The following is a 19,047-nucleotide window of genomic DNA, read 5'->3' as shown; positions in this document are numbered from 1 at the left end:
TGTAGTATTTGTTTGGAAATAGTTTCCTCTGTTTCTAGGAAGAGAAAGGGAAATATCCCAGCTTTAGCCTAAGCACATTAAAGTTCTTGTTACTGTAAAATAAAGACCCTCTGGCAAAATTTCTTGGTTAGAAAGATGATGCYTAAGGATAAGGACATATGAAATCTTTATATGGCAAGCGTCTTCTCAAAAATAGCATAAGCTATTCAAAAGTAATTCAGTAGTAGTTCAGGGACTAGAGCAAATGATAAATATTTCACTAAATGTACAGTTGAAGATACCAAATACCAACACAGTATCTCCTGTTTTCATCCTCTAAGCAATACATGCATTAAAGCAGATTTCTTCTGAAGAGCCATGGAAGGAATGCAATATGAAGGGCAGATGCTACTCTTCAGTAGCATACTTTTAATATTTCATATTTTTAATGACATTTTGGAGGTTAGCTATCTGAGGAATTTGAGGATTGTGCAAGATGTTGAGAGGTCTGAGAAAGCTCTGCTCTCTTCTTTGAAGAATTGCGCTTTCATCCATCCACTCAGCCAGGCAGCTGAGATCCATATAAAGCCACTATGTGCACAGAGTTCGTATGCAGGAAATAAAGGGTAGGCTCTCTTTTGCAAAATCCATTAAAAAGTGCAAGTCCAGATAGTGAAAAATTGATACCATTTTAATATTCATTCTACTCCTCTAGTTTAATTAGGTATTAATATCTGGTTGCAAAAAGCCAGATCTCTTAGTAATCTAAATTGCTTCTAGCTGMTTGTTTGAGACTGAAGAGTCACTGCATTTTTAGATGAGGCAACTGTTATCAAAGTTGGTCACCTCTGTGTGATTCTTGTTTTTCCATTGTATCCTTTCCATTTTGAAGCAAAAAACCTGTGCCTTAAAAAGTACATCTTTTTATAAAATTCTACATTGAAATAAAAAAGTGGTCTCAGGCAAAAATGCCATTTCTTGGAACACAGTTTCTCAGCTATAATTATTTTAATTTATTTCGCTGTCAGCTTCAATAGATTTCTGTTCTTTATAAAGATGTCAGAGGCTCCCTCTGGTGGCTACATGAATTTAATTTGACTTTAAAAAAAAAAAAAAAAAAAAAAGTTTGCAGTAAGTTTGGAAGCCCAAACCCAAAGGGACAGTATTTGACAAATGTGTTTGTTGTAAAGGAGCCACATCTGGAGTACTGTGTCCAGTTCTGGGTTCCCCAGTACAAGAGGGATGTGGAGCTGCTGGAGGGAGTCCAGCGCAGGGCTACCAGGATGATCAGAGGCCTGGAACATCTGCCCTATGAGCAAAGGCTGAGAGAGCTGGGTCTGTTCAGCCTGGAGAAGAGGAGGCTGAGGGGGGACCTGATCAGCGTGTATAAATACCTCAAGGGAGGCAGTGAGGAGGAGGGGGGCRGCCTCTTTTCAGTGGTGGGCAGGGATAGGACTAGAGGAAATGGCTTCAAACTGAAGCATCGSAAGTTCCACAGGAACTTAAGGAAGCATTTCTTCRCTGTGAGGGTGACAAAGCACTGGAACAGGCTGCCCAGAGAGGTTGTGGAGTCTCCTTCTTTGGAGATCTTTAAAACCYGCTTGGATGCAGCCCTGTGCCAYGTGCTCTAGGTGACCCTGCGAGAGCAGGGGGGTTGGACTCGATGACCTCTGAGGTCCCTTCCAACCTTCGGCATTCTATGATTCTATTCTATGATTCTAATGACGAGCAATGCACATGCATATGGAGGAGAGAAAATGAGCTTGCTTGCAGGGATGGCTGCACAAGTTTTAGTACCACATGAGCTTTAATCCATTTGCTCACTGCTGCTCTTGGCCATACAACAGGAGTAGAACATGAGATTTCCTGTTGGAAAACACAGCTTCTTTTTTGGATTATCTGAAAGAACAGACATGCCATCTTGCTGTACATGGGAAACTGCATTTCCCATGACTCTTTTTAATGTAATGCATAGAGTTTTTTTTGATGTAACGATGGAGTCTGGTGTGCTCAGAAATGCATCACTCAGTTCCTGTGAGTTTCTTTTCAGTATTTATTTTTTCCGACCTGCCAGAGCATGTGTAAAATAATTCAGCAGTTAACTGCTGGATTTGGTTAGCAATCTCTCTGGCAAATAGTCTTGATGAAAGAAGTTGGAGCTCATGCATTTCACCTCAAGGGCTAAGAGTGCATGCAGCCTGTTGCTGCAGCTCAGCTACCACGTACTGCCCTGAGAAGCCTTAGTAGCCTGGCAATGTAGGCACTGGTCTAAATGGGGTTCCCAATGGGCTCTGGCAGTGTAAGAGAGACAGAAGGGGCACCTCCTTGATTTGCCAAAGCCAGAGTTTCGCCTTCTCATGAAAGCCACATTGCAAACCCTGTTCGCACCATGCGTCCCCAGGCCRTGAGCTCAGAAGGGTTTGGATGGAAAGTTGTCCTCACCCTGGTCTTCACTTCCTGCCATTCCCATCCCACTCTCAGGTACTGAAAGTCGCCCGTAGATGTAGCAATCATGATTCACAGCAAAATCTCTTTATTTGGCAAATCCCCCACTGTTTTGGTGGAAGTTTGAAGGAGCCTTGTACCTACATCATGAATAAAGCCAGAGTGGAGAGAGGCTTTTAGGTCCTTACCTGGTTTCCATACCTGCCTGATGGTCACAAGGATTTGCTGAAATCTGTACCAGTAAGTGAGACAGATTAAATAATTTGGAAGCTAATTCCCAGATTAGAAGATGGATTGTGCAATGTAGTTACCAAAAGGACCATAACTCTCCATTACTGTTATGAATCAAGCTAAAACAGTTTTCTCCCTCATTTGGGTATGCTCTATTTCCAGAATTTTTGGCTGTCAGTAAAATCTGTAAATTGATAAATCGATAAAATTGGTAAATTTGCCCAATTAAATGATTTATGTAAATGCTGAATTCATCCCAGTTTGGAGGATCTCGTTTTGCTARCGATATCAGGTTATGAATTCTGTAATTCCTACCAGCACTGTAGAAGAGCTGATAAAGCTGAGACGGCATCCCCTGCTACCTGCCACAKCTGGAGTGTTTCAAGCTAGTGAAGCTTATGGGGCAGCAGCTCTTTTCTCTCTTATTTTCCATGAGATAAGGTCSTGTTACCTATTTAACTCCATTTTTGGTTAGAATTGCCGAAGATCATAAGGAGGGATGTTTAGAGCACTATTAAATATGAGATTGACTTTAAGGTGCTTCACACCACGTAGCCAAATCTCCGTGTGGGTTCTAGTACCTTGCTTGGCTGCTCGGGAGGTTGGTCCTGGCTGGTGTGCTGTGACTGATACCACTTTGCTGAGCTGTCCGTGGGCTAGGAAATGGCTTGAGATTGGGGAATCAGAAGCAGGGATGCCTCTTTTCATCCTGGGAGCAAGTATTTTCTGCAGTGAAGCAGACCAGATAAGTGGCAGCACATTTTTTTTAGGGCTGGCAGGGCATTCATAGAAAATTAATCAAAAGTGATGAAATTCCAAGGGTGGCGTTTTTAAGAAACACAAAAATATTGCTTAAAAGTGATTTCCACTTAAAAGCTGAAAATTTTCAGGCCACSGCTAGGGCAAAATATATGAAACCCCACCAAGCATGTTATGATCGTCTCTTGTCGTTGCATTTTATAGCCGAAACTCAAAGACCTCGCACAGAACAACTCTCAAAGTGCCGAGCAGCTGAGCCGGGGCACCAGGGAATGGTAAATGAAATAAGTGGGGTTTTGAGGAAGGGTATAAAAGGCAAGTGGACATGAGTGGGAGAAGAAAGAGGAGCATGAAGAGGTGTCATAGAAAGGTAAATTCAAGCTTGTAGGAAAACAAAGCAATTTGCAGTGTATCCTGTAAAGAATGCAGAATAAAGTTAGGGCTTGGGAAGRCTTGGAAACAGTGACCTTAGGTGAGGAGGAGTAGGGTGAGGAAGAGGAAACCGGTCTGTGCCCTCCAGGTCCCAAGGATGGGAGAGGAGGCTGCTCTGMGAAGGAAGTTGGCACCCATGGACCTTTGCTCCTACTAGGTCGAATAGGAAGCAAGAAAAAAGAGGGAAAAGTTTGGGGGAGATTTGTGAGAAACAGCACCTGGCAGTGCTGGAGCAGGAGGCTGGGTGAGGATGGAGGTGAGAAGCAAAGGAAGGATCAGAAATATTCTTGGGAGAAGAAGTAAAACTGGAGATGGTTAAGAGAGAGCAGAACTGGGAAGGGGAGAGTTTAGTGGTCAGAAGACTGGTGAATGGGCCATATCAATGCCATTCCTCATTATCAACTGCCAAGTTTAGAATTTTCCTATCTATTTTTGAGTTTTAGAGACAAAACAATATGTAGAAATTTTGTACATAACAGAATACAGGTATTAGGCTTGTTTAATACAGCAAGACCTGAAAAAAATTGTCTAAACTTCTCGATGTGGTCAGCCACAAGACAGCATCGCATTACAAAAACAACAACAACAAAATCATTCCAAGAGGCTCATAAGCTGGAAAAGGCAGCAGGTGTCAGCAGGTTGGGCTCGCATTTGGCGGTAAGGTGGTAAATCACACTGGCCACGATGCTGGCTGCCCAGGAGCTTGGTTTCTGCTCCCCATTGTGCCATTAAGCTGGGTTGTTTGTGAGCTGCTTCAGCGCATCTCGGTGCCTCTCTTGCGAGTGGGGAATATGTGATATTCCCTGTATTTATGTGTCTCCGTTATACGGTGAGTTGGAGCGTGCAGAGTGAAAAATCATTTATTGTTAAGATTAGTGCTGATGTGCTGCAGGCACAATAGGTACTGAAAAGCCATTCTCACTTAATAAGCTGCTTAATTACCTGAGCATATTGGGGACGAGGCTGTAGATGGGAAGTGTAGATATAATAATTAGGAGGCAGATAATTGTCTAAGCGCAGCTGCGCGGCTGCCGCAGCGGCTGTGCTGCAGCGAGCGCTGAAGTCCCTGCCGCTAGAGAAAGAAATGGCCGAGGCAAATATTTTGGGAAAGCAATGGAAAATGGGTAAAGGAAGAGCTTGTCTGAAGTGGGGCAGCCCTGGATGCATGTGGCTGGTGCAAGGAGGGAGCTGCCAGCCCATGAGCTGCCTGCATGCGACGGGATTSGGGTGAGCTGAGGATGAGGAGTCCGCTTCAGCACTGGATTTTTATTCTCATTGCTGGAGCCTGCAGTTTATTAAAAGAACAAACACAGCCGTGACATCCTRGGGGACTGGCACGCTCGTGAACGAGGCACCGCGTGTGCATAGCTCTGTGCGCCGCCTGCGTTTTATTTTAACTAGATTTGCTGCAGCTGTTGCTCTGAAAGGAACCACTCAACACTCTGGGGAAAAGGGAGGCTGCAGAAATCCTCAAATTAGTATCCATTAGGAAGAATAACTTCTAAATAAATTGCTTGTTTATGTGGTTAAAATTCTCRTCTCTTGCGTAGGAGTAAGGATCTGTCTTGCTAGTCCTAGACCTTTCCTAGCTCCCAGCAAATCAATTAGTAGTGCCATAAAAAATTAAACAACAGCTTATTCTTCCTCTGTCTCTAGTCCTTCACAATGGTGACAATCTATTTTCAYGGTAGCTTGGGATACAAACGCTTTCTGAGGAACACAGGCTGCTGGTCTTTAAATGTAACTGCCAGTGATTTTCACATTGGCTCTTAGGAAAATATTTGGAGCATCAGACAACTCCCTGCCAGTTATTACCTGTGCACATGAATCTCCAGCTCCCTGTCTTTCAGCTAATAACAGTGCCTATATATGTATTTTATATATATATATATATATATATATATATATAAAGTGTATTAAATTTTTTGAGGGGGGGTGCATTTTAGCTTTCCTGTTGTCAAAGCACGGTACATTATGGAGCCTGTGGTGTTCAGTGCAGTCAGCAGAAATGAAAACCAGGTCCTCCTATTTCCAAAGCACGGGCATTTACCTTGGAGCAGGTTCTCCAGCTCCTCCTCCTCATTGGTCTCCAAACCTGTGCTGCCTCACTGCAGCTTTGCTTCCAGGTTTGGCAGCTCCCCTCCTGTCCTCAGCTTGCTTTGTCACATTCCCTCACTGTTGTATCCGTAGCTGAGTGTGGTAGTGCCAAAAAACGTTATCTGTAACACCCACAGGTTAAAAATAATAATAATAATAATAATAATAATAATAATAATAATAAAAGAAGTTTGAGGATCTGGGCAATCAGAGACTTGGTTCTTGCAGCTCAATAATTCACAAGATTGTAGAGGGTCTTGGGACTCTCCTACCAATAGTGGTGCTCATCAGGAGACTATGGTATTTATAGATCAAAGTGCAAGGGCATGCCAGGACAGAGCAGTCTGCCTGCTGAYGCGGTTGCAGCCCTAACTGTCCGCTAAAGCTGCGCCTGCAAAAGCCTGGATGGRTTTTTGTCCTTACCTGGAGATCTGAGCTGGAGGCAGCTCTGACCCAGCAGGTGCAGAGGAAACTTGCACCGGCTTTGGTTTTCCCTCGCTTTGAGAAGTCACAAATCATCATTTTTCTTCAGTGAGTGRATTCTCATGTGGGGTTGACTCACGTGAGCCTCGGCTTTGCTAACAGGGCTACTGAAACACGGGAATGTAGGGTAAGGAAGCTGGAAGTTCTCCTTGGGTTAACATTAGGACCAAAATCAGCGAGTTTATTTTTCCAGCAGATAGTACCTCCTTTCTTTTTATGGTTCAATGTCTTGTGACGATTTGGAAATTATAGCTATGATGGATGTTATTGGAATTATTCATGATGTGAAGACTTAGGATGGGAATGTAATAGGCAATAAATTGACAAGGTAATAAAAGCGAATGCTGAAATCCTTAGGTATTAAACTCTGGTGGAGGTACCTTTATTCATTAGTTTATATAACATCCATCACATGCACTAAGTAGTTCCTTTGCTGTTCAACAGGCAGAAAGTTATCTTAGAGGATTCCAGTTTTTGAGTTTTTGATGCAGTAACTTAGACAAAACTGCCGTATCATCGAGCTTTTGGCTAAGCTGAGGACATGCTAGAGGTTTGATGTTTTTTTACAGAGCAGCTCATGGGATGTGCAGTGTGCTTGTCCCTGCCTACCTGGTGAACAGTGAAAATCTTGGAGAGAGATAAGAGCAACATGAACAATGGAGTAACTTGAGTTTATGTGTTCTAGGCAAGACCATGCCTAAAAAAATTAGTCCTGACTATGACATCAAAAAGCCTGATTTCGGTAGGAATGTTTTGCAGCGTGGTGTGAAGCAAATGCAAAGAGGGCAGTCCCCGTTGGGAAAATACCTACAGCTTCACCCGTRTGGCTGCAGTATCATGCTGGATCTTGAAGGAGGCAGCGAGCGAAGCCAGTGCTTCCTCCTTCATTTAACGATTCCTCATACAACCTGTTGCGAGGGGCGAGATGGGCCATTCTGCCCCATTTCAGGTGCCCAGACGCTCCTCAAACAGTTCAGAAACCCAGAGGAGAAGGCGAATCAAGAGAGCAGGGCGATGCTGTAGCCCACGTCTAAGCGCAAAGGTCACAGCTTCATGGGTAGCTGCCTATAAAAGAAGGTCTCTGTAGAGCAAAGGAGCTGCTGGAGGCTGCAGAGCACCAGGGAGCCGGGTCCTCTGCGCAGAAGCTGGAGGTGATGGCTCTCGCCTCTCCTGCCTGAAGTGCTGAAATCCCCTGTCCCTCTGGCATCCCTAGCGTGCACTTGATTAAACCGTTCAACATTATAAAATTCGTGCATTAATCCTGACCATCCCKCTAACGGGGAAAGGATAAAATCAATTTCTGTGACACAGCTGAAAAGCAAAAATCGTTGGATTGCTGTACCTCTGCATGCAGTTAAAAAAAGAAAAAGATTACATGGGGGAATCTGTAATTGACTGGAGCATAAATATCCAAACGTCAGCTCATCCCTCTGACTAGTCCATTCCTGCCACAGTGTCTTATAGCAACTAGGATCTCTGCTGAATAGTGTGACATTTCATTGCTTTGGATTTGCTGTGATGAATAATATTTGATGCTATTGGCCTAGAAGAAATATTACTATAGTAACTAGCTCGTGATTCATTTCTGATGTTTCTTTTTGCTRTATTTCCTAAGGGATGCATGTCCGGAGTAAGAATGTTTACACTAATTCTTGGTAACAGTAATTAATTTTTCCCAGAGTGCTAAAAATACATAGCTGTTCTACACAACAGCAATACTGTGATATTGTTTTTTTAAAAATACTTAAAGCCAATAACATTTTGAATATTGTAAGGAGTTAGTTTTATTTGACACTTTTTATTAGGAACTTTCTGTGTTGTTAGTGTGTGTTTTAGTGACCTAATGCCGGGTTTCCACATCAATAGTGCTGCAACTCTAATGAAACCCTTAAACATAGAAAAAAGAAAATATAAGTGGGGTAGGTTGAGTTAAATAAAAGCAATGATCTCACCTATTCCTTCATGACAGCCAAAAGGAATTTGGTGTGATGTATTAGTATTTTATATTTTGGGTTAGTGCATATTTAATTCCTTATAATGATTCTTATGGGTTACCACTCCTCTGGCAAATGTTTTTATGAAAATTCTGTATGCTGACTAGGGAAAAGTATGAGGTTCATGTTCATTTATTGAAGCATGTGTAGAGTTTATTGTGCTTTTACTGTATTCTTGTTTTTGTTATGGAGGAAAATGTTCATTGATTTTTTTTTAATTACCTCATCATCTTTGTAGAAGTGTGCTTGACTAAAATCAGAATTCATAGATACTCAAAATTCAGCTAAAAGGCACAAAAGAATCATTTTAAAGAGGTACAATTTAAGAATAGCTAAAATTACCTAGAGTTTGATGAGTATATGTTTCTGTAAGCATATTTTATATTTAAAATCTGCATGTTAGAAACTTGAAATTACTAATCTGTAATGAAGAAATTGACCTGATTGTGCTAACTCCATCCATGGTAGAGTTGGTGAGGCAGGTTTCTCACCAGGCTGTTCTTCATGGAATAGAGTAGRAAAGTCACAATTTTGTGCTTTTTGGCAACTCGTGGTGGAGTTTGCAGCATGAACAGGCTTTGCTGTTAAATGAAACTTGTACAATGAATTGAAATGAAAAMTAAATTGTAATCTTTTATCTGCAGAGGGCTGGTTAAACACTTGAACAAACTCCGATTTCAAGTTCCGTTCCTTTCTGCCTGCGAGGTGACTTGAACTGGGCTCAGCATGCAAGTTTTAGTCAAAATCTAACTATCCAGTTTGGGATGTTTGCTGTGGGTAGACTATGAGGATTCTTCTATTTGTGTGTGTGTGTGTGTATATATATACATATAAAAATTATTATATATTAGWTTATATATTATATAATTATAATTTTATATATTATATTATAATATTATATATTACTTAAATATTTATGTATAAAATATATAAAATATATACTATGTATTTTTATATATTTATATATAACATTTATGTATATGAAAATATATATATTATATATTTTACCCCCTGAGCTACCCTTGGGACAGCTCTTGTAGCTTTCTGAAACAAAAACATAAGCTGGTGAGAGCTCAGCAGTGTCTCTGGAGCTGCAAGCACATTTAGCTTCTGAATTTTGCCTTTTATTTAAGTGACATTGGGTTCAGAGTATTGGGAGGCATGGGGAACGCCACAYGAGGCTTAATAAATTATGCAGCCCGTCTTGTTAGCTTACAAAAGGCTGGAGACAACAACTGCTTCTGGCATTATAAATGAAGTGGCTTGTTTAGGAAGAAGACGTAACTATATTAATTGCAAGAAGGACTTATGATTAAAAGGGCAGACTTGTGCCCAATACTAATTAGAATAACTCTTTTTCAGGGAGGAAAGAAGGCATCCTTTCAGTTTCTTTTGTGTTTAGGAGAGTGCTCCTAATTGTATTCTGGATCATCTTCCCTTTCCAGTGGGTTTAAGTGGTTTTTCTTCAGGCTTGGGCCTYTCAGAGGGGACACAAGGAAGGAGACTGAACCAGGATTCACATACAGAATTAAGAATTGTGATCATCTCCGCAGGTGGAAAAGCTGCCGCATCTCCTCTGTGTTTCCCTTGGGAGCAGGGTTCGAGGTGGAGCCTTTCCTTGGATGTTCGTGGGTTAGGTGTGAGAGGGCATCTCGCTCATGGAAGTGCTGGTTTCTAAGTTCATTTCCCTGCCAAGGCAGGCTGAGTGCTYGGCACGTCCCTCCCTGCCTTGTCCCTCAGCACGTCCCTGTCCCTGGCTTTGGGACAGCTCCGTGGATATAAATATAGATAAGCCCRTCACTGGCAAGGGGAATAGGCATATTTGTCAATGAACAGGTTGCCAATTTACAGATGTCATAAAACTCTCCTTGACAAAGCAATAGTCTGTTAATAGAGCTACCCATGCTGAAACTCTGATAAGGGATATTTTATTAAGGCTCTGAGCTGATTTAAGGGTCTGTCGTTTGAGTTTGCAGATAGGAGGAAGAATATGCCTAATAAGACAAGGAGCTATAATCTTAATTCAAGACTGAGCAGGATTGGGAAACCTGTGGTGTTTTGTCAGATAACTACTGGCTTCCAATATTTCAGGCTTTTCATCAGAGACCAGATGAATCATTATATGTTAGGGAATATATAATGCAGAATTATAGTAATAGGCTCCGTTCAAATGAATTGTAATGCTTCATTRTCCACCGAAAGCAGAACATTGCTTATTTTTTAGGTTATTTTTTTTTTTGATTCAATTGCCATCGTTTTAACCATGTTTTCCTGCTGACTGTACCCAGTAATTTGGATTAAAAAAAAAAAAAACAAAAAAGAAAAAAACTATATAAGATGCTCGTTTTTTGCCCAGGTTAAAAACACTACTGTTTTCTGATGGCCTTGTGCAGGTCCAGCAGTGGAAAGCTGGTAAATACCACAAGGGAATACACGCTGTATCAGTTGGATGTTCTACTGGTGATGGAGCAGTCGTGTGCCCATGAGTCACATCAGTGTGCTGTTGCTCTCTCTCTCACACTGTGTATACCTTAAAATATAGAAAATACCTGCAAGTTGGATTAAATAATAAGTAGTTTTAATTCTGAAATAGTTCCAGCAGTAGTGGAGCCGTTTTTACTTCTGGGATTTAAAACCATGCAGTAGCACCCCATTAAATTGCTGCTAATGATGCCGTGTTCATTATGGTGATGTCTGCTGATCTTGGTACATTTTTACTGTTAGAGATAAGATCTCTAACAAGTAAAAGGATAAAATCTGATTCTTCATTTGACAGGCAGGCTGCAGTGCTTTTCCCAATAGATGCTGATGATTTTGTAAGCACAAAAAGAAAACTCCAGGAGACAAAGTGAAAACTTCATTTTTTTTTTCATCCTGAAAGACTTGCTGAAGGGGTTATYAACACACAGAAATCTCTCGTAGTTCCTAAGTGATTTTTGCCTTATTTGATACATTCTTTCCTGCAAGATGACAAGATAACAACTCTCTGTTGTAACGTGAAATATTATGTTCCCCATTTACATATATATATATATATTTACAGTTCTTTTCAAAGACCGTATCTCGTGGCTGTGGCTGAAAACTTTTTTGGATGGTTTCCTCAGCTTCTGAAGTGACCAAAGCGAGAGATGCCCAGTCTATTTTGAAATTGCTCCTGCCATTATAAAAATAACGTATCACAAGTTTGAGTAGCTGCAGCTGAAAGCACAGCTTTGATAAAAGAACTAAAACTCTCAGGAGGAAAAGATGTAATCTACTGAGCTGCTGTGTATTTTATCAGTAGCAYGCATTTACTCCTTTTTTTACAGCATAGGGTGAAGCTTAACTAAAKAAGAGCATAAAGAAAGGATTATTATGCAGAGGGTCTGAGCTTGGTCTCGTCAAGGACAAGTGGTAATGGCCCCTTTGAAAAGCCTGGGAGATGCTCAGCACCTTGGCCACACACCTCCTTGCCTCCTCCTCCTCCTCMTCMTCATCATCATTGCAGAGCAGGAGGGAGGAGATGATCACAGGATCATCTCCAGCAGCGGTCATTGCATTCATGCAAGCGACTCCCACTTGTTTATTCATTTTAGCAGGACTGAGATTTATCCCTGTTGTTATCTGGGGAGAAAAAAAAGCAAGCTTAGGATTTGGTTTGCTTCACCTTTGTGGACCCACTGTGAGAAGTTACTGTGCTGCACGTGCAGTCGCTCTGCCCGGCTTCCCTGAGGGTTTTGCCCTCCTCCTCCTCTCTTGACGAGCAAACAAATGGACACAGTGCCAGGAACGGTGGCACTGCGTGGCTGTCCTGTGTCACCTCTTATGCAGCAACTGCAGGACAGGGCTTCCGTGGCTACCAGGGTGCTGAAGCCGCAGGGTGCATCATTTCTTTTGGATGCTYATGTTCCCGTTCCTTCTTGGGAATTGCAGCTGGGGCATAGAAATGCCTGCTCGCAAACTGCGCTGGAGAAGGGGAAGCTGGAGAGATAGCTTGCTGCAGAAATATCCCCACGGGGAATGAAAACCTTCGCCTGTGAAAGGTCACCAGCAAAGTGGCAGGAGAAACACGGAATTAGGTCACACAAGGGAAAAACATTCTAGCCTTTCATGTAGGATTTTGTGCTGACAGGCCAGAAATCTCCAACTTTGCATATATAACTTGATGAAAATTGAGGAAATCAGATGGGCTTGTTTTTTGCCTTGCAAATGGTACGTGACCTCAACCTCTTTCCTTCTCTGGGGCAGGGCCATAGCGCTAGGCAAGCTGTGCTCTTTTCCTGGGGGCAGTTAGTAAGCAAAGTGTGTACTTCGAGGTGGGATATAATATTCTTTGTGTGTCTGTCAAGCTCAATGTCACGTTATCCTCTGGTTTAATGGAAAAAAATAATTGAGATCATCGCAGGCTGTATTGGTTTGGGTGCCTGGAACAGAAGCAGCTTCCTTTTAATCTCCAATAGAAATGGACAGCCTCTCCCTCGTATTGAGTATATAATCCCATCAGTGTAATGACCGTGTGTCTCCTTCTCCATCACATTAGCACACAGGAGAGTCTCGGGCGATTTGTGCTGGAACGTGAGGGGACGTGGGACGTTTGCTGGGCTGCTGGGCTGGCTCTTGTGATAAACCTGCCTGTGTGAAGGAGCAYGAGTGCGCGGGAGCAGATGCTCCGGTGCTGCATTCTCATTCCTCAGTGGGAATGAGGATATTCCTCTTCAAAATGTCCCACTGACTCTGCTATGGAGAGTCTTTTAACTTATCATGCAGGAGACAGCAGAGGCTCCCAGCCTCTGCTCTGTTAAAGTCAACGCATTAGAGTCACAATGTGATGGTTTTTCTCCCAGGTGTCTCTCCCATCAGTATTAACTGTCCCCCTGCCAACCCTGTGGCAGAGTTATTTCCTTTTCCAATATGCAGCACTTGTTTGATGCCGCACTCAACCTTTGTTACTTAGCAGTAAGAAAAGCTTTAATTTGTGKAAATGCACTGAAATGAGCTGGATATAGTGCTAAACGGACACGTTTTTTTGATTGCAACTCTTGGGTTTTTGTTATTGGGGGAGATTAACTAGCAAAAGCTGGAGAAGGCGAGGCTGTGAATGAACACGCCTTGACCGTGTCCCTGTCTGCCCCAGGGTTCGACGAGCTGCACGCGTGCGCCGATCCCGGAGCGCCCGAGCACGGCTACAAGACGCCCAGCGCCGGCGTCTTCTTTGAGAGCGTCGTGGTCCGGTTCCACTGCCAGGAAGGGTACCGGCTCAATGGGACCTCAAAAAARCTCTGCGTGAGACACTTTAATGGCTCCCTGAGCTGGAAGCCAAGCGACAAACCTGTGTGCCTACAAGAAGGTAAGTCCGTTTTGTTGAGCAGTTGGTCAGTGCCGGTTGCGCTCGCTCCTGCACGTGCCATGGCCGTGTGTCCCAGCCCCAAACCCCCGAGGCTGGATGGAGCCCATTGCACAGGATCCTACTTGGTACATTTTTGAGTTTTCCATCCGTAATTCCCGTCCCTCCATCTATCCATCCGTTAAGTACACTGTGAGAAGTGATGTGTGTGTGTGTGTGTGTGTGTGTGTGTGTGTGTGTGTGTGTGTTGGAAGGGCCATAAGGGAGCCTTAAGAATAAAAAGATAAAACATTTCTCCTTTAGTTGGTTACATGTTGATGCAGAGAGGAAAAACAGCCTCCGGTATCAATAACCTGTTTGTAACTATTTGTTAGGGCTGTCTGCTTGGTATTCCTTTCCCTAATATCTTACTGGGAAAAAGTCATTAATTTCCATCGCTACTAAACCTGCTAACCAGGGGATTTGAACAACGATTCTTCTATTACGTGTGCATAATTCATGTAGGAGAATCAAATATGCATGGGCTGCAGTCATTTAGAGTCATAGCAGAAGTTGACTTTGAGATGATTCAGAGTGTTGTGCCATAAAACAACTTGTTTTTTAGTGTGTTTCATTTTTGAAAGTGTGTCTGGTTTTAAGGAATTAGGATATTACCTTATTTTAGTCTTCTAGGTTTGATAGAAACAAGATTAGTTTTAATATTGTGAAAGTAAATTTTGTCCAAAATGTGTCCAAACAAGCTATGTATTTCACCAAGTGTATTAAAACAATATCTTATTATTTGCATCATTTTATTTTTGGTCCACAGGACTATTAAAAACAAGGGACATGAAAAGCACTAGTTAAATCAAGTGTGCATATCTCCATTGAAGTCATTAGCAATTTTTCTAAATGCTTTCGGGGTGGAGCAAGATAAATTCTATGTCTGGAGGTTTTCCATCGTTTAAATGAAAATAAAAATATGGACTTTATTCCAAAGCAGGAGTCAAAGATTCACGTGGCTCATAACCACACTAACTTTGCAGGGTGTGTGGAAGATCTGCAAGTGTTTGCTCATGGTGATGGGGGTGTAAATAGGAGAACCTGGTGCTTATGCCCAGGGCAGGTGCCAGGGGTGGGGAGCATCCATCCAGTGCACAGGCATGAGAGGGGCAGCCCTGAAGAGTCCCCCCCYTCCCCGGGAAAGCAGTGCATGAAATATTTGAGAGTGTCTAGAGCAGGACGGTAGGAAGGGGGTGGTCTTTTCGTTAGCTGCAACGTTGGCTGGAGAAGTCTTGGTAAAATCAGGCCTCATGGGCAGGTGGGAGACCACGGGGCTGTGGTGGATGCCGTCTTGGGCTGTCTTGTGGCACACGCTGGGATTAAAGCTGCTTTAGAGGATGTAAAGGCAGCCTGGAGCAATGACACTTTGTAAAACAAATGCTTTGTTTTACACTGCCTGATGGAGCAAAGGTTAAGATCCATGATTTGTTGTCTATAAGAGCAGTAAAGCTTGGAGCTTTTTTGGGACCCAAGACCACAGGCTCAAGGATGAGTATAATGAAGGAACCTGGTCCACTGAAAAATTAGCCAAGGATTACGCAGAGGTCAGAAAGGGATGATAAATTGAGATGGAGTCAAATTCAGCTGTTGTGCCCTACAGTGCCAATGTGACAAATACTCATTTGATACTCGGTGTAGTGATCGAGAGAGTCTCCYCGGTGAAGTGACCAAGAGAGTCTCCTGAATCAGTCTCTTGCCAAGGAGATGCTTAAAAGTCAAGGCCATACTGTTTCCTCTGATGCCATGTTAAGGATCTGGACTCGAGGACCTCATTTTAACTCTGCAGGCAGAAGGAATAACAGGACATTTTCGTTACAGTAAATAACCCCATGTGAGCTGATAAAGCAAGAGTGCCRTCTTCTAGCCCATTGCTTCAGCCACTTGGAAGGGAGGCAAGGACATCCCCAAAAGAAACAGCCTGATGCTTTTAAATATAATGTCTATGAGATTCATTTCTTCTCCTACTGTAGCCACCTGTTGTAGGTGTCATTTTTTCTCACCTAATAGTTAAGAAAAAATACATGTAGCATGACAACAGAAGAGTATGTCCCACCTTGGGACTGGAGCTTTAGAGAAAAGCTATAATACTTGTATATTTTTTAACAGATATCTTCTGAGAATCTTTTCTTTGGAAATAGTACCTGTGTCATCTATTGCAGTTGTTAAAATAGGCTTTAACATACTTTATTCAGCCCTCTTCCCTGCAACCCCCACCCATCAAGTGGAAATCTGGATGATGTTTCTGATCACAAGACCATCAATAACAAAACTGCTATTAATGTTGGCGTGATTAACACCCGAATGAGGCAATTTTAAAAGAGAAAGGAATTGGAATATGAGCATGTGATGGGCAATGTGACAACAGGTGCTGAAGAGACAGTCACTGATTTACAGTGCTGAGCACTTGAAAAGAATTGCGAGTCGGCTGTCTGATCAAGCCAAACACTTAAGCTTGAGTGTAACTCTAATTACTTGATTAGTCATGTTCAAGTTCTGTACTTAAAATTAAGCATGCACCTTTATTTTATTTTATTTTATTTTATTTTATTTTATTTTATTTTATTTTATTTTATTTTATTTTATTTTATTTTATTTTATTTTATTTTATTTTATTTTATTTTATTTTATTTTATTTTGATTCAGGAGTTGGACCCTGGTCTAGGATTTACTGAAGCAAGTGCATAGGTACTTCACTGACTAACAGAGCTTTCCTCAGGTACTATTAAAAACTGCTAGGATTTAGCAATAAAGAGAAAAAAAATCTATTTAGATGATAGAATTAATTTTTGTTGTCAGTGTAAAACCCAACCATTGATTCCTATGAAATGTGAGTCCCAGGTTCAATGGCAATCCGTGAGACTTAAGAATTCAAGTGCTTTCCAGAATCCAGTGCTCTTGTGGCCAGGGAGCACCAGGTCCTGAGGCTCGAGCATGGTCGTGAGGGAGCAGTTTCAGAGCAATTGCAGCAACATTCGTGGTTCTCTGCTCTCCTGTGACATAAGAAAAAGTCATCTCTGCAGCAGTTGCACAATGATACGGACAGAAATTTGCAGTGAGTGATGGTGAACTGAGAAGTTCATGTTCTAGCCCTTGCCATCTAGCCATCATGAGGTGAAGTTTTGTGTTTTATTTACTCATTTAAGGCAGAAGCAGTTGCTGTGTTTACTGTGGTGTACTGCACGTGGCTCTGGTACCATTCCAGTGTCTGTAAATGTCAGATACTGCCATCTGGGTGCTTAAAATATTTATTTTATAGTAGAACTAGAATTACTGAGCTGGAGCATCGAGAACGCTCAATACTTGCAATTCATTTGAAGTTAATTTCAGGGGGTTGGATTCAATAATGGATAGTTGCATATAGTTTTATATCTAAAAGTACCTATAATTGTTTTTATCTGTTTATTGGATCAATCCCTAATGGCAAAATAATCCCATTTATGATATGAACTGTCACCCATTGTGGAATGTGATTGATTTAAAAACTAACTGATTTACCTGGAGATCCTACTCCCATCAGTTTGATTTTATAGATCTGTCCTTTCTAGTTAAGAGGCAGGAGATTTTACATGCCAGTACAAGGATGAAGTTGCAGGACTAGGCGCTTGGTAAATGCACTGTCAGAATGTGCTGTGCTTGGAGTTATATTCTTGTGCTGATCTACAGCATGTGCTTGCAACTCCATCACGTCTAATGAGGTTATGCACATAAATATCAATGCTCGGAGGCAGGAATTTCCCATTCACTGTTTCAGAGCAGTATGTCAGGTTGTTCACACTTTAACCTGTCTTCTCCCACTGTGATAATGTGGCAGCTGAGACTGTTGCTGCTTTTGGAGGCCCTGGGATGCTGRATTCGAAGGCACAGCCTGCCTGGGGATAGTAATGGGTGTAAGTTGCAACACAGGCAGTTCCATCTCCATATGCRGAAGAACTTCTTCACTGTGAGGGGGACAGAGCCCTGGCACAGGCTGCCCAGGGAGATTGTGGAGACTCCTTCTCTGGAGGTCTTCAAAACCCATTTGAATGCCACCCTGTGCTCTAGGTGTCCCTGCTCGAGCAGGAAGGTTGGACTAGATGATTTCTAGAGGTCCCTTCCAACTTCAACCATTCTGTGACTCTGAAGAGTGGGGTCCCTTCCCAGTTGGAAGCCTTGGAGGAGCCTTGGAGGTGTCCTCAGCCTCTGCTCCCTGCTGAATGACAAAGCATCAGGAAAGGTTGGGCATCCACAAAATGATGCTATAACACAGGAGTGTGAATTTCATATGAAATTAAAAAATAGACAATATAAAGCATTTGTGCTGGCCTTTAAGAGGGTGAGGTCATGTCAGGCGAGCTGTCAGTGTGTTCTTCACACGGTTTCTGTCCTCCCGCCTCCTCCTCGCCAGCCCTTTCCACACCACCAAACAGACGTGGTGCCTGGATGCCCTTGAGCCGCTCCACAGGGAAGCGCGGAGACCATCCAGGGCGAGCGGCGGTACCCACTGCGGGATGCGGGATGCTGCATCCAGCGCCGCRAGGAGGAGGAGGAGCAGGTTCACAGCAAGGACCTGCCTTTGGCAGCCCCTTTTTGATATTCACACAGTAGATACGAGCCCGTTGCGTAAAACTGGCCTGGGAGCACCACAGGAGCAGGAGCTGCCTCCTGCCTGCCCTCAGCAGAGCCCAGAGTAGCAAGGACCACGGTGACATGTTCAGCTAAGAGCATGCCCAAGTATCATACTAAAACCTGGCTGAATGCAACATATTTCGGGGTGAAGGACGAAGGAACTCAAAAAATCTACAATGTGAAGGCACAAAGTGAAATAGGTTTCACCTGGGGAAGCAGCATGTTCCCTCTCTGCATCTGTCAACTGTAGTGGCTCGCAGGATGATAGATCACCTTGCTTGCCTAAATAAAGAAATACAGTACGAAATATATTTTTATTAGGAGGCCGCCTGTGCTATGCTAAATCACAGCTTATCTTGCTTGGAAGTTGTGCTGCTGACAAATGAGCTGCGTGAAAGCAAGCTGCTGCTGCTGCTTTACTCCGTACGTGCTCACGGTAATTGGTAAAAACAAGGTCAGAGTCACCTCTACCTCTGGGAACAGGTAACCCTGGAATTTGCCTAAACTTTCTCTCCTATGCCAGTCTCAAGGGACTTGAGAAACCTCTCTCTCTTTCTCTCTCTCTCTTTTTTTTTTAATTTAATGCAAGTTTTGCAAAAACGGTATAAAACAGGTTTAAAATGTCATTACTTTCTGATTTTCATTTGAAATGTCATG

The 19,047-nt window shown here is 42.6% G+C and overlaps 1 protein-coding gene across 2 annotated transcripts in view; it reads left to right on the top strand.

Annotated features, from left to right (window-relative positions):
* Positions 1–19,047, top strand: part of SUSD4 (sushi domain containing 4) — a 55,806-nt gene that overhangs the window by 20,657 nt on the left and 16,102 nt on the right. For both annotated transcript variants that reach the window (XM_026048114.1, XM_026048113.1), the window contains exon 2: positions 13,534–13,746. In XM_026048114.1, the coding sequence (XP_025903899.1) occupies positions 13,534–13,746 (213 nt within the window). The remainder of the gene's footprint in view (positions 1–13,533; positions 13,747–19,047) is intronic.

Source organism: Nothoprocta perdicaria, unplaced genomic scaffold, assembly GCF_003342845.1.
Source record: "Nothoprocta perdicaria isolate Ctin4 unplaced genomic scaffold, notPer1 scaffold_51, whole genome shotgun sequence".
Lineage (NCBI taxonomy): Eukaryota > Metazoa > Chordata > Aves > Tinamiformes > Tinamidae > Nothoprocta > Nothoprocta perdicaria.
Note: the sequence above shows the minus strand (reverse complement) of the source record. Positions and strands in the feature narration are given on the sequence as shown.